This window comes from Panthera uncia, chromosome A2 (genome assembly GCF_023721935.1).
Source record: "Panthera uncia isolate 11264 chromosome A2, Puncia_PCG_1.0, whole genome shotgun sequence".
Taxonomy (NCBI): domain Eukaryota; kingdom Metazoa; phylum Chordata; class Mammalia; order Carnivora; family Felidae; genus Panthera; species Panthera uncia.
This window is the reverse complement of record NC_064816.1, coordinates 58,101,086-58,114,510: the sequence shown is the minus strand read 5'-3', so window position 1 is coordinate 58,114,510 and position 13,425 is coordinate 58,101,086. Positions and strand designations below refer to the sequence as shown.

Sequence of the window (13,425 nt, the reverse complement as noted above, 5' to 3'; positions counted from 1 at the left end):
ACTTCTCCTTCAGCGGGGACACCTCATTCAGCATCCAGAGTGGTGACAGCCAGGAGCCTGTGAGCTCTGCCCTTGGGAGACGTTGCTGCTGATGGGTACATGCCCGGATGTTACACATCAGGGGGCCTGAAGGTCACCAGGAACGTGGCTGGAATCTGCCTGGGGCCCTGTCCTCCCCCAGCCCAGGCAGGGCTACCAAATTTGGGCCTGTCCTCTCCTCCTGTCCTTATTTGGTGCTCCAGGTGATAAGGCTGAGGCATAAAACGGGCTGTGGGCCCCTTGCAGCAACCAGGCGGCCACAGAGAGAGGATGGTGAGTGTCAGGTAGGGTCGCCAGAGGCCAGCAGACTCCCAGGTGCTGTCCTTGGGCTACAGGAGGGGTTTGGGGGTGGTGGTGTCACGGAGCCCACATTGGGCCTGGAGAGGTGGTGTCTGGGGACAGGAAGAGGGCCCTGGCCTGGGCTCTCCTGGGAGCTCTGGGGGTGCACCTGGAAACGGGGGCCTCTCCCCACACACGTGTTGCAGGCCAGCAGGAAGGCGGGGACCCGGGGCAAGGCCGCAGCTGCCAAGCAGGCCCAGCGAGGCTCTTCCAATGTCTTTTCCATGTTTGAACAAGCCCAGATCCAGGAATTCAAGGAGGTAAGTGCTGTACCCCCAGTGGCCTGGAACCTGTCCTGGCCCCTGTCCTTACTATGCCCGCCATCCAGGACCCTCCTGCCTCCGGCCCTCCCTGGGTGGGGGCTGTTCCCGCCTAGACACTCTGCCCCGCACCTCGCAGGCCTTCAGCTGCATTGACCAGAACCGTGATGGCATCATCTGCAAGTCAGACCTTCGGGAGACCTACTCCCAGCTCGGTGAGCACCTCCCCCTTCTCCCCACCCTGGGCCTGCTCTCACCAGGGCTGCTGGGTCAGCGGGAGCCCCCTGCCCACTGAGAAAGGACAGGCCCCTCACTCTCCACTGCTCTCGCCTCTGCTCCCCTCTGTCTCCTCCCCTGCCCCACCCCCACTGGGCCCAGCTTCCTTCCAGGGCACCTCCCTCCCTGGCCCTCTCCACCCTGTGGCTATCACCCCCCCAGGGAAGGTGAGCATCCCGGAAGAGGAACTGGATGCCATGCTGCAGGAAGGGAAGGGTCCCATCAACTTCACGGTCTTCCTCACGCTCTTCGGGGAGAAGCTCAACGGTGAGCCAGGCCTGGAGTCTGCCTGAACCCCACCCAGACCTCAGCTGGACCACCCCCCCGCTGGCCCTTGCCCACCCAGAGGATATGGAGTCCTCCTTTGCACCCCAGACCCATGGGCACTGCTCACCCCAGCTCCCGACTTGGAATTGGGAAATGTGCCTTCAGCCTCCACTCCTAAGTCCCAGATCCTAGTCTCCCGGCCAGGCCTGCCCGCAAGGCCCGCCCAGCATCCCTGAGCCCCAAGGGATGTTGTGTATCAGGGAGGATGCTCCTACCTCTTCTGGGACATGACGCCCCCCTCCCTGGTTCCTCCTTGGTGGGGCCAGAGAGGCTGGGGGTGTGGGTGCTCACCTGTTCCCTCCGGCTCCCAGGGACAGACCCTGAGGAAGCCATCCTGAACGCCTTCCGCATGTTTGACCCCAGTGGCAAGGGCGTGGTGAACAAGGATGAGTAAGTGTGAGCAATGGGATGACAGGGGGTGAGGCCCAGGTGAGGGTGACCCCCCCGCCTGTACTGTGGGGCTCTCTCTGCCTTGGGGGTGGCCACCTGGGCCACAGGAACCTCGTCCCCCTCATCAGGCCACCTGTCGGCTCTCCCCCACCAGGTTCAAACAGCTTCTCCTGACCCAGGCAGACAAGTTCTCTCCGGCTGAGGTGAGGATTCCTGGTTCCTCGGACACCCCTCCCTTGCTGACCCTTTCACAGGGTCCTCGCCCCGCAGGGCACGGGGGAGGCCTTGCAGACCCCCCACCCTCATGGGCCTAGAGCAGGGCTCCGTGCAGGAGGGACTGTCTCTACCAAGGGTGACAGGCATGGAGTTAGATGGGAGTGTCCTGGGCTGGAGAAGCTGTGCATGCAAAGGCCCGGGCACGAGAGAGCAGCACTGGCATCTGGAAGAGCCTCTGTCCGTGCAGTGTCAAGCAGCACGGGGAAGGGAGGGGAGGCATCCCCATGGCCCCCTCGGGCCCCCACCCTCCACCCCTGTGTCCCTAGTCTGCCCACGGTCAGGTAGCAGAAAATATTAACTCAGAGTTTGGGGCTCCCAGCTGAAGAGACGTAGGGCCAAAGTGCAGCCCTGGGAGTGGGGAGGGGGGTGAAGGGTCGGCCCCCACCAGGCTTCGCTGGATGGACTGCCTCTCACCAGTCCCTGCCACCCCAGGTGGAGCAGATGTTCGCCCTGACGCCCATGGACCTGGCGGGGGACGTCGACTACAAGTCTCTGTGCTACATCATCACCCATGGGGATGAGAAAGAGGAGTGAGCGGAGCAGCCCCCAGGGTCACCACAATAAATGCTGTTTTCAATCAGACCTGCTGTGGTGGCCTCTCTGTGACAGATGGGGTGGGGACAGGCAGGAGGGGTCTGTGAGATGAGGCAGGCACTTTGCCAGCTCACCTCCAGGTGCCCCATGCAGTTCTGTGACTATGAGCCATCATCTGCCCGGTTCACAGATGGGGACACATAGGCCACACCTCTAGGAGAGGAACCTGTGGGCTTGGCACAGCCTCCCAGTCCCGAACCAGCCACACGGCGGGCCCTGCACTCAGCATCCTGAGGCCGCTCAGCCATGTTCTGGGAGGGTCCTGCTGGTGGGGCAGACCCTGTCTCTGTGTGCTGGCTCAAGTGGGCCTCCCTGTGCATGTGTGTGCTCTGTGTGTGCTGCGTGTATGCTGGGCGTGTGTGTGCATGTGTGTGTGCATGTGTGTGCTGTGTGTGTGCGTGCATGCATGTGCTCTGGGTATGTGTGTGCACATGTGTGCGTGAGTGTACTGGATGTGTGTGTGTGTGTGTGTGTGTGTGTGTGTGCATGTGTGCTGGGTGTGCTGGGCTCTGTGTGGAAGGCACTGAGAACCCATCTGGAAATAGACTTACTTCACTTTGGAAATGCAGAGGTTCCATAACAGGAAGCAGGGGCCAGAACGGGCTTCATGTCTCCTGGCAGGGCAGGGAGGGGGGAGGGGATGGGCGGGGAAGGGTCAGGCGGCTGGAGAGAGGGAGAGTTTTTCTCTGGAAGGGATTGTTAGTGTCTGGTCCCCACCTCATGTGCAGAAAATGGGCTGGGGGCACGGGGGTCATGCCTCCATCTGGGAACTGGAGGGCAGCAGGGGGACAGGAAGGGCCAAGCAAGGGCTTGCACTGAACCGCCCCCTCCAGCAAGCCTGGCTGCAGTCCTCAGCTGGGGTGCTGGAAGAGGGAGGAGCTGATCACACTCCCTCCCTGCAGGCAGCAAGCAAGAGGAAAGCCATTTCCCCCTGGAGAAGTGTTCAGTTTTTATTTTTATTTGGGACTTGCACTTGTAATTACGACATTGAGACCTGAGATTTAAAGTCAGCAGAGCACTTTCTATGGCTGATTAGTGATGGCAGGAGTCATGGAACTGCCGTCTTCATGAGGAGAGCAGGCCTGCAGGGATGGCGGGAGACACAGCCCAGCAGGTGTTATAATTCTCGCACGAGTCCTGCTTGTTCAGCAGACTGATATCAAAAGATAAGGGGTAATTTCAGAAGTCAAGCTTCTGCAGAGAAAAGTTGTAAAAGACGCAAGGGACCAAAAACAGTGCCTTCAAAAAGGTGCTGGTCAGCAGGGCCCCTGTGACCTTGTTGTCTTCTGTAAGGTGTAGATGACCTATAGCAAGGCCAAGGGTTCCCATCCCTAGACACAGAGAAACACGTGACCCAGGGGAAGAACAAAGGGCCCCCCTCCTCCTCTGAGGAAGAAGCCATCGTTGCACCTATTAAAACAGCAAGTTCTGGGAGCGCCTGGGTGGCTCAGTTGGTTAAGCATCTGACCCTTGATAGCGGTTCAGGTCCTGATCTCATGGTTTCATGGTTTTGAGCTCCAGGTCAGGCTCTGTGCTGTCTGTGTGGAGGCTGCTTGGGATTCTCCTCTCTCTGTCCCACCCTCCCCTCCTAAAATACATAGATAAACATCTTTTTTCAAAAATTTAATAAAAAATAAAATAAAATAGCAAGTTCCTGCCAGCATCTGTGAACTGCACCCTCAACCCTGGACAACACGGGTTCGAACTGTGTAGGTCCACCTACACATGGAGTTTCCCCAACAAATACAGGACCGCCCCACATACCCACTTGTTCATGATTTTCTGAACATTTTACGTTCTCAGGCTTACTTGACTGCAAGAACACAGCATATAATACATGCGACACACCAAAGACGTGTTACACGACTATTCACGTTATCAGCCAGGCTTCCAGTCAACAGTAGGCTGTCAGTGGTTAAGTTTTGGGGGGGGTCACAAGTCATACATGGATTTCCGGCTGCGGGGCACACCCTCAGCCCTGCGCTGTTCAAGGGTCAGGTGTACGAGCATCCGCTCCTTGGCTCTTCCTCTGAACTGGCTGTGGCTTCCTCGTGGAAGAACGGGCACAGAAAACCTTTGACCAAGGCTTGTTTTATCTCTGTGTGCGAGCCGCGGTTCTGCTCCCACCCCCGGTGTCGTTGTCTGGTAAGGTTCGTCCTTTCTGCACCAAAACGGCCTGCACGAACTAGCTTGGGGTAACCTGACAGCAGAGTGTGTGTGTGTGAGACGCGGAAGGCACAGAAGCAGAGACAGAGAACAGACCTGGCGCACGAGAGACACGGTACTGTCCGAAATGGTAGCCCCGGCCACCTGTGCCTGTTGGGCACTTAAAACATGGTGTGACTTGAGATGTGATCATGTTCTGAAGAGTGAGTACAAGAAAGAACATAAAATATCTCATTAATGATTTGCACATAGATTACGTATTGAAAAGATAATATTTTTGATATATTGGGTTGGAGACAAATGTTACTAAAATCAATCTCACCTTTTGCTTTTTACTTCCTTAATGTGGCTACAAGGAGATTTTATAAATTTTTAAAATGTTTTATTTGTTTATTTTTGAGAGAGACAGAGCACAAGTGGGGGAGGGGCAGAGAGAGAGAAAGACAGAACCTGAAGCAGGCTCCAGGCTCTGAGCTGTCAGCGCAGAGCCTGATGCGGGGCTCAAACCCACAAACCGTGAGCTCGTGACCTGAGCTGAAGTCGGACGCTTAACCAACTGAGCCACCCAGACGCCCCAACGAGGAGATTTTAGCCATCTTTGGCTAACATCCCCTTTCCACTGGACACTGCTGAGCCAGCTGTGTGATGTGCCTGTGGTCTCTCAGGAGCTGGGGTTCTGACCTAGCACACAGGGGTCACGCCAGAGCTCTCTGCGAACCGAGCCCAAACGAAGCCCGTTTCATTTGGGTAGAGCTGAATCTTTGTGTTGTGGCAGAAAGGAGAGAGGGTTTTGTTTTCAGAGAGCAGAGCCCACACTAAGGTGTTCCGAGTCTGGTGGAGCAAAACAGGTGCATCGGGGGTGGGCCGGGCCTGTGAGTCCTGCCTGCCTCTGCCAGGCAGTCCACCTCGCCAGACACGGACATGGGACATGCACACCCCAGGGACTCAGGGTCGGGAGCCACCTGCCCCAGTTCTTTCCTAACCCGCCCTCCCGGGGCAGGGCCCCATCTGCAGATGTCCTGGACTCCCTGGTCCTGGCGGTCCCCTCCCCCACACCTCACCCACAGCCCACTCAGCTGGAGCCCATGAAGGAGGCTTCCAGCCTCTTGTTCTCATGGGGACTATGTCCACTCTGGGGGAACTTCCTTCAGCTCCGGCCCCTTCCTCCTCCTTCTCCAGGGGTTCACAGAGAAATACTGCGCCGTCTCCCCCAACACCCTGCAGACCCTAGATGTGAAGCCTGGCATCCTTGCAGCAGCCCAGGCCTCACGGGAGGGGGTTGGTGGTTGGAAACGCAGAATCTCAAGAGACCCCGGCAAACACTTGTTCAGGAGGGCCCTGGAGCCAGTGTGGCCTGCTGGGCCGGAGTAGTGGCAGGCAGGGACCCTGTGAAGGCAAGAAAACTTGAACCTTCTTCCTCGACCTCTTTTTGCGTCCATCTATTTGAAAGCTAAGAAGCCTCTTGCCAGTTTCACAACACAGGAAGCCCCCCTCTCCAGTTTCCTGGGAGGGCAGGAGCATCAGTGCTGGGGACTGCAGCAAGCCCACTTCGGAAGGAAGACGGGAGTGTAGTTGAAGGTGATCGGCAAAGCCAGGTCCCTGAGCTCAGCCGCTTCCGTGGAGAACGGAGAAGACCTGCTTGGGGGATCTCTTAGGGGACTGCTGTGATGAGCTCTGGGTGAGTGCTGAGTCAGTAAGAGACCCGGTCCTTCTTTCGGGACTCCTGTGGCTGGTTCCCTGCCTTCCCAGGGGACCTGCAGCTCTATCCGTGTCCACCCAGCGCAGCTCCGTCTGTGTGGGCCTGGCCTGTTTGCTTCCCATTTTATCCTGGGGTCCCTCCAGCACCCCCCACCCCAGCCTGGGCCACGTCCCCTGCCCCGTGTCCTCCCACCCGGGCCCGCTCTGGCTGGCTGGTGGCGGCTCACAAGTTCTTTCCACCACCATAAAGACGGGGTGTGCAGCTGCTTCGGGGGCGTGGGCGGTGCTTAGGTTTCTGGGCGGTCGCCCCAGCCCCCCTCACCCCTCCTCAAGCATGGACCCTCTCCATTCTCCAGTTTGGGCGGGAGGGTCTGGGGGGTGTTGCAGAGCTGGTGCTTTGCTCTGAAAGCAGGCGTGTCTAGTAAGGTGGGGAGACGAGTAAATAATAGGTCTAAGTACACTGGCCTCTTCTCTGCCGTGAGCCTTCTAGACTCTCAAGGCCTGAAAGGCTGGGGTATGGAGGCACAGGGGCCCTGCACTGGAGAAGGCCCCCCGGGGGTCAGCCTGCAGCCTCCCTCCCTGTGAATGTGAGCAACCTTGAACCAGCCCCACTCCTCCTCAGCGGTGCGCTTTCCTCATCTGTGCGGGAGAGGCTGCTGGCGTGTGCCACGTGCCTTGGTGAGCTTCTGGCCCCAGAGCAAGGAGCACACTTCTCAGGCTCACCACTTGCTGGGAGGTGTGACCCAGCGGGTGTCAGACCTGTATCGTGGAGCAGTTTTGTCCTCAAGAGACAGATGTGTGCCCTCCTCCACCTCCGTCCCTGGAACACAGCTGGATGTGGCCCCTGGGGCTGTAGGGCTCCTGCACTGGACCCAGCCGGGTCCCCAACGCCTGGAGGCACCACACAACCCAGATCCCCCCTTCATATCCAACACAAAGAGGAGTGAGCTCCGGTGTGACTACAGCCCTGATATTTGGACTTTCTCACCCTTACAGCAGAACCTGGTCCCGACCAGTACCGTCTGACCGCTATCCCCACTCCCAGATAAACTGAGGCAGCGCATGGCTGAGCCACCCATCTAGACCACACAGAGCCAGGAGGCGGCTGAGCCAGGTTTGACCTGCTTTGATCTTTGTGCAGACGGAGCCCAGAGCAGAGCAATGGCCATTGAGGCTGTGGGTCTGGGGCTCCCTCGCCAGGAGCGAAACAGGTCACGGGAGGCCCCGCACAGCCTGCCCACATGCTGGGTCTGTGAGCCCCGATGTCTCCAGGCTCCACACACACCCGGGGGTTGAAAATGAGGACATCTGACAGCGCCCACCATGCCCTCCCAGCCTCCTCTTCTGAGGACTGATCTAAGTCCCAGACTAAGTCCCTGCAACACTAGTTTCAGTTGGGGACCACTGGACATATCCACAGGGCCGGGCGCCACCTAGCACTTGATTTCATTTTCCTGACTAAATGTGCAGACTGGGACGTGCGGATGGCCTGGGGTATGGGCTGGTTGGTGCCCAGTCAGCCTCTTGTGCTATTTGGGCGACCTGACAATTTCCTAGCACAAAAGGAGGCAGTGGCAAGACCACGGAACTTGGTGGCCTCAAGGCAGCAGGGAGGCTGCATGGTGGTTAAGGTATACAGTGTGCCCAGTTGTCTTTGGGGCTGCTCCTATCAGAAGGCCCGGCCTGTTTCTCCAAAGGGAGTCCAGGCTGGCAGCTTGTTGGCTTCTAGCAGCCTGGTGGCTTCAGGGAAGCCAGAGGCCACCAGGCCGAGACAAAGCCCAAGATAAAATCTCAAGGAAGGAGAAGCGTGGACCCTCCCACCTCAGGCTGAACTCTTGGGCCCCAGCCCCAGTCCAGTGGCCACGTCCAAGCTCAGGCGGGAAGAGATAGCGGGCTGCCTGGCACCATGAGAAATGAGAAATTGTGGCTTTAAGTCAGCAAGACTCGGGACGGCTTGTGATATGGCAGCAGAGTGACACAAGGTCTTATGCTCCGTCCTGATGAGGACAAACAGCAGCCCTTCGGTAACCATCTCCCCCACCCCAGGGGTCCAGAACCCCCCTGATCTCCTGCCTGCAGCCGGACCTCTCACCATCTGGGGTCCATCCCCACAGGGATGTGCTGCTGACACGCAGACACACACAGCACCGAAATAGAACTCTGTCGCTCCAGCCTGCCCTGCTTTGCGTCAGCATCACCTCCACTGCCCCTCTCGCAGGGCCCCTTCTGACTCTCCGCTTCCTCTTCCTCCTCCCCCACTCTGCACCCCTCTCCCCGGCTTCGGGCAGGCCCCCGTGGCCCCCTCCCATGGCTGACTGGGCTGGACCACCTCCAGTTCCCGCCAGGTTCCATCCTGGCCCTCCTTGCTATGGTCCTCTCGGGAGATGAGACCCTGCCATGGGCCACTGGCAACTGAACTGGGGTGGCCGCTGCTCCACAGGGACACAGAGCAGAGGCAGCAGGTCTGTGGGGGACAGAGAGGTAGGGGTTGGGGGGGGGAGTGCAGGCCAGGTGACAGATGGAAGGGGGTGTCCTGCCTGCCCTTCATCCGCAGACCTGTGCCTATGTGATGACACCCACACTGTGCTTGGGTGCCTCTAGCTGGTTCCTGTGACTTGTGATTGGGACCCAGTTCCCTGCCTCAGGCCCTGCTCTGGGGAATGGATGTTCTTGGCTACCTGGCCCGGGGCATACCTGCTGTGTGCCCTGGGTCTGGGCCTTCAAGCCTCACCTTCCTCTCCTCTGTGCCTCCTGCACAGAGGCCTCCACAGCCCGGGCTCCTGCTGCTGGCCTTGCCCGGCCCCTGGGACCCTCCCTACATGGGCCTCAGCAAGGAGAGGCCTTGCCATGGACAGGGCTCAGTATTTAGAATTTCAGTTATGGGGAACCTGCAATCTCTCTAAACTTGTTTTCCTCCAAGTTAAATTAGAAAGCCACAGCTTCTAAACAAACAAACAAAAAAAGGCTGAATGAGATGCCTATTTTTCTTAATGTTTATTTTGTGTGTGTGGGGGGGGGCAGATAGAGATGGAGACACAGAATCAGAAGCAGGCTCCAAGCTGTCAGCACAGAGCCCGATGTGGGGCTCGAACCCACAAACTGTGAGATCATGATCTGAGCTTGACCGATGGAGCTGTCCAGGAGCCTGGTGGGATGCCTATTTTAATTGATGACACCTTGAGGCTTCTAAATATTTTCAGGATTCTATGTTTGCCTCTTTGCAAAATACTATTTATAAAGTAACTGAGGCAAGCAATGGAAAGAAGTCAGAAAGGCTTCTGAGAGCTTTTTTGCCCTCCTGTCTTCTCTGTCTGCAGGCTAGTGGTGGCCACCTTTTGCCAGAGCCCCGCCTCTGGGGCCACTGTGCTCTGTTCTTTCTGCCAAGACTCCCTTTTCCTCTGAATCCCTCCCTAGTCCCTCCCTGCCCCTCTAAAGTTAAGTCTTGTGGGGACCTGGGGGACTCAGTCACGTCCGACTTTTGATTTCAGCTCAGGTCATGACCTCAAGTTCATGAGTTTGAGCCCCGTGTGGGGCTCTGTGCTGACAACTCAGAGCCTGGAGCCTGCTTGGGATTCTGTGTGTCCCTCTCTCTCTCTCTCTGCCCCTCCCCTGATCCTGCTCTCTCTCTCTCAAAAATAAATAAACATTTTAAAAAGTTAAAAAAGAAAAATTTTGGCCTTAAAGGGCATAAAATTCCCAAGGAAACTGTAAGTTTGCTCAAACTCAGTTTTGATACTTGCAGCATCTGATCTTGTGAGGGCTACATCTGGATCTGGATGAAGCCCTTCACAACTGCTTGGTGCTGACAGGTTGCCTTCTGAATCCCCATGACAATGTATAGAAAACTCCTCCAACCAATGAAGATTTTTAATGATTTAAATATTAAATATGAAATATTATGGAAATAGCAAGGTGTCCTTACCTCCAATGGGATCAAATTATGAATGGCTCCAATATGCAAAACTTAGTAGACTCCATGCTGTGCTGGCTCTGTCATTAAAGTTCCTGGGCATTCTGGCTCAACTCCCCAGAGGCTAAAGTGAACCACCCCACTGATATTTCTGCCAAAAACACTGCTCTCAGGCCAAGCCTCTGTCACAGTGCAGAGAGATATTCTCTTACACTTGGAAAAAGTGACAAGAGATGCCCAAAAACAGGCCCCAGAAAAGGAAAAACAATACTGGGAATCTAATAATTTTTGGATCCATAAAAAGAGAACTCTGGGAGCGCCTGGGTGGCTCAGTCAGTTGAGAGTCTGACTCTTGATTTCGGCTCAGGTCATGGTGTCAGGGTTGTGGGATTGAGCCCCACGTTGGGCTCCATGCTGGGCGTGGAGCCTGTTTAAGACTCTCTCTCTCTCTCTCTCTCTCTCTCTCTCTCTCTCCTTCCCTCCCCCAATAGTGCACACACACTCTCTTTCTAAAATTAAAAAGAGAGAGAGAGGGAACTCTGGTTTAGACCAAATAACAATCCAGCCCTCCCAGAAATGCTAAAAATCCTACTTACCACTGTACATGCATTGAACTATTATTGTTCTAGTGACAAAATGACAGCACTCATGAACCAATGCTGATGGGCATGTCTGAATAAGGCCATGACAAGTGTCTACCTCATTTGTCCCACCTGCCCAAAGTATAAATCCAGAGAAACCAGTTCTTACAAATGGATTTCATACAGCTTTCCCTTCTTATGGATATAAATATGTTTTAGTCATTTTTGCTTTGCCTTCTCACTGGACCGAAGTTTTCCCTTGTAGACAGGCCAACATCTGTTCTGTGGCCAAAGTTTTATTAGCAAAGATAACCCCCTACCTAGGGAACCCCCTTTATGGTTAGCAGGAAACCCATTTTACCAGACGCCTTGATGAGTTCATTGCAGTCTGACTGGTTTTACAATACTTCTGTTGTGCATACATCCTCAATCCTCAGGGCTAATAAAATGCACTAACAGCACTGTTAAGACTCAATTGGCAAAATTTGTAAAGACCTTCCAAATACCGTGGCCTAAAGCATTGCTGTTGGTCCTCTACATCTGGGATCTACCCCCTCGGAGCTCACAGATTCTCACACTCTGAGGTTGTCACAGGACATCCAGTACACTTGGCCTCTGCCTCCTCTGACACACAGTTGACGTAAAAGGTGATATACTTTCATATCGCAAAGGCCTAGCTGCTTCAATTAAAATAGTCTTGCTTTTTATGGAGCCCCCCTCATGGTGCGCTCCTGGGAGACGATGCCGGAAGCCTCACACCTTGCAGCCTGGAGATTTCATCTGTTGGAAGAGACACCTCCAGACAGACTCTTCAACCCTCCTGGAAAGACCCTTATCGGGATCTGTTGAGCAACTTTGTGTAGACACACTCCCGGGAATAGACTCTTGGATTCTCGGGACTGGCCCTGCGCTACGTGTGGTGGCCTGAAAGTGCAGATTGTCTGGAATCCACACGGATGACATCTGACGAGACTCTGTCCCAAGATGCCTGGACTGGCCTGTGTACCTTTCCTCACTTCTGCGTCTTCTCTCTCTCTGATGGAAAGAAAATGCCCTTGTCTGCACTCCCAAACTATAACAAAAGGAGGATACCTCTTCCATGATTATGGTCTTTTGGAAACAGCCTCATCATCACCCTGGAAAAATTAATCTCTCTCTTGCTTTTTCTGAAGGATTAGAAGGTTCAGAGTTCACAAAAGTCTTTCTTTCATCTGAACTGTTAACTGACTCTGGATTCTTATCCAAATTCATGTCTCTGAATTTACAACTTTATGGACTATTATTGATAAAATGTATGTTTCTAAACAGTTCTTTTGTGATACCAATACTGTTTTAAAATATCTTTGAAGTTTTGCTGTTTTCCAAAAAGTTTATCAGCTGTTGCTTCACGTTTATTCCTGCCCCGTATCTTCCCAAAGGCACCTGGGTTTTCTCTCATTGTGTTCTTATGGTATCCACTATTCTGCTTTCCTGGTCACTTAACAGGAGGCATGCGTGACCCCCCGGTTTCCCTTTGTGGAGACAACCCTCCTCCCTGAGTCAGAATAAATGCCAGTAAATATTTCAGTTGGCTACTTTCAGATATAGAGTCCTGGTTTACAACCATCAAACACTTTGGAGTTGTAGCCTTACGTCTTCTGTTTTGTATAAATAAGTTTCATATTTTGTTTTTAAAAAAATGTTGTGTCCAGTAGTGATGTTGGCTTTGTGCCTCAGGATGATCTCCAACACTCAAGACCTAGAGAAAATGTAGACTTGGGATGGGAAGCACCTGCGAGGTCTCCCTCCTGACCCTTTCTTGTTGCTCACGTGGGGCCTAAGTGGTCAGCCGTCTCCGCCCTGTCCCTCCCATACAGCCCAGGACAACTAGGGAAGCTTCTTCCCGGAACTGAGGAAACCCTGACCCTCCATTAGGGATATTTTCAAAGAAAGATCTTGACCAAAGTGGAAAATGTGGAGATGAATACGAGGAAGGAAAGCTCTCACACCACCACTCGCTGTCGTTGTCGGTGCTGATTCAACAGGAACACGCTCCCTGGTGTGGTGGCTCCTACTTTACTACCCCTGCAGGAGGAAGAAAGGGCTCCTCCTGCACCAGCGACAGCTCAGCCAATAAGAGACAGCCACCGCTCAGCCAATGGGAAGCCACTACACTTCCAGCTCCCAGTTTACTCCAATGGACTTTCAATTTACAACAGCCCCTTTTCTCTGTGGAAGAACCTCTGCTTTGTTCTCTGGAGTTGCCTACGGTTTTGCTGTAGCTTGCTTGTCCTGGATTCCAATAATGTTATTCCTCCCCCCCCCCCCCCCCCCCCCCCCCCCCGTTTTCTGGTAAAATAACTGACAATTTCATTTTTAAATTTCCATTTAAAAAAAGGTTAAGGTTTATTTTAGAGAGACAGAGAGGGGGGACAGAAGATCCGAAGCGAGAGCCACGCTGACAGCAGAGTGCTGTCACGGGGCGGAACTAACGAACTGCAAGATCATGACCTGAGCCGAAGCTGGTTGCTCAACAGACCTAGCCACCCAGGTGCCCCCCCCCCCCCTTTTTAAAGTTTATTTATTTTGA

At 54.7% G+C, this 13,425-nt stretch overlaps 1 protein-coding gene across 1 annotated transcript; it reads left to right on the top strand.

Annotated features, from left to right (window-relative positions):
* The first annotated feature begins 294 nt into the window (after positions 1 to 294).
* Positions 295 to 2,488, top strand: MYL7 (myosin light chain 7). Its single transcript, XM_049641165.1, has 7 exons — positions 295 to 312; positions 525 to 638; positions 778 to 853; positions 1,077 to 1,181; positions 1,553 to 1,631; positions 1,786 to 1,834; positions 2,340 to 2,488. Exons 1-7 carry the CDS (start codon positions 310 to 312, stop codon positions 2,439 to 2,441), a joined length of 528 nt encoding a protein of 175 aa, XP_049497122.1. The 5' UTR covers positions 295 to 309; the 3' UTR covers positions 2,442 to 2,488.
* The last annotated feature ends 10,937 nt before the right edge of the window (positions 2,489 to 13,425 follow it).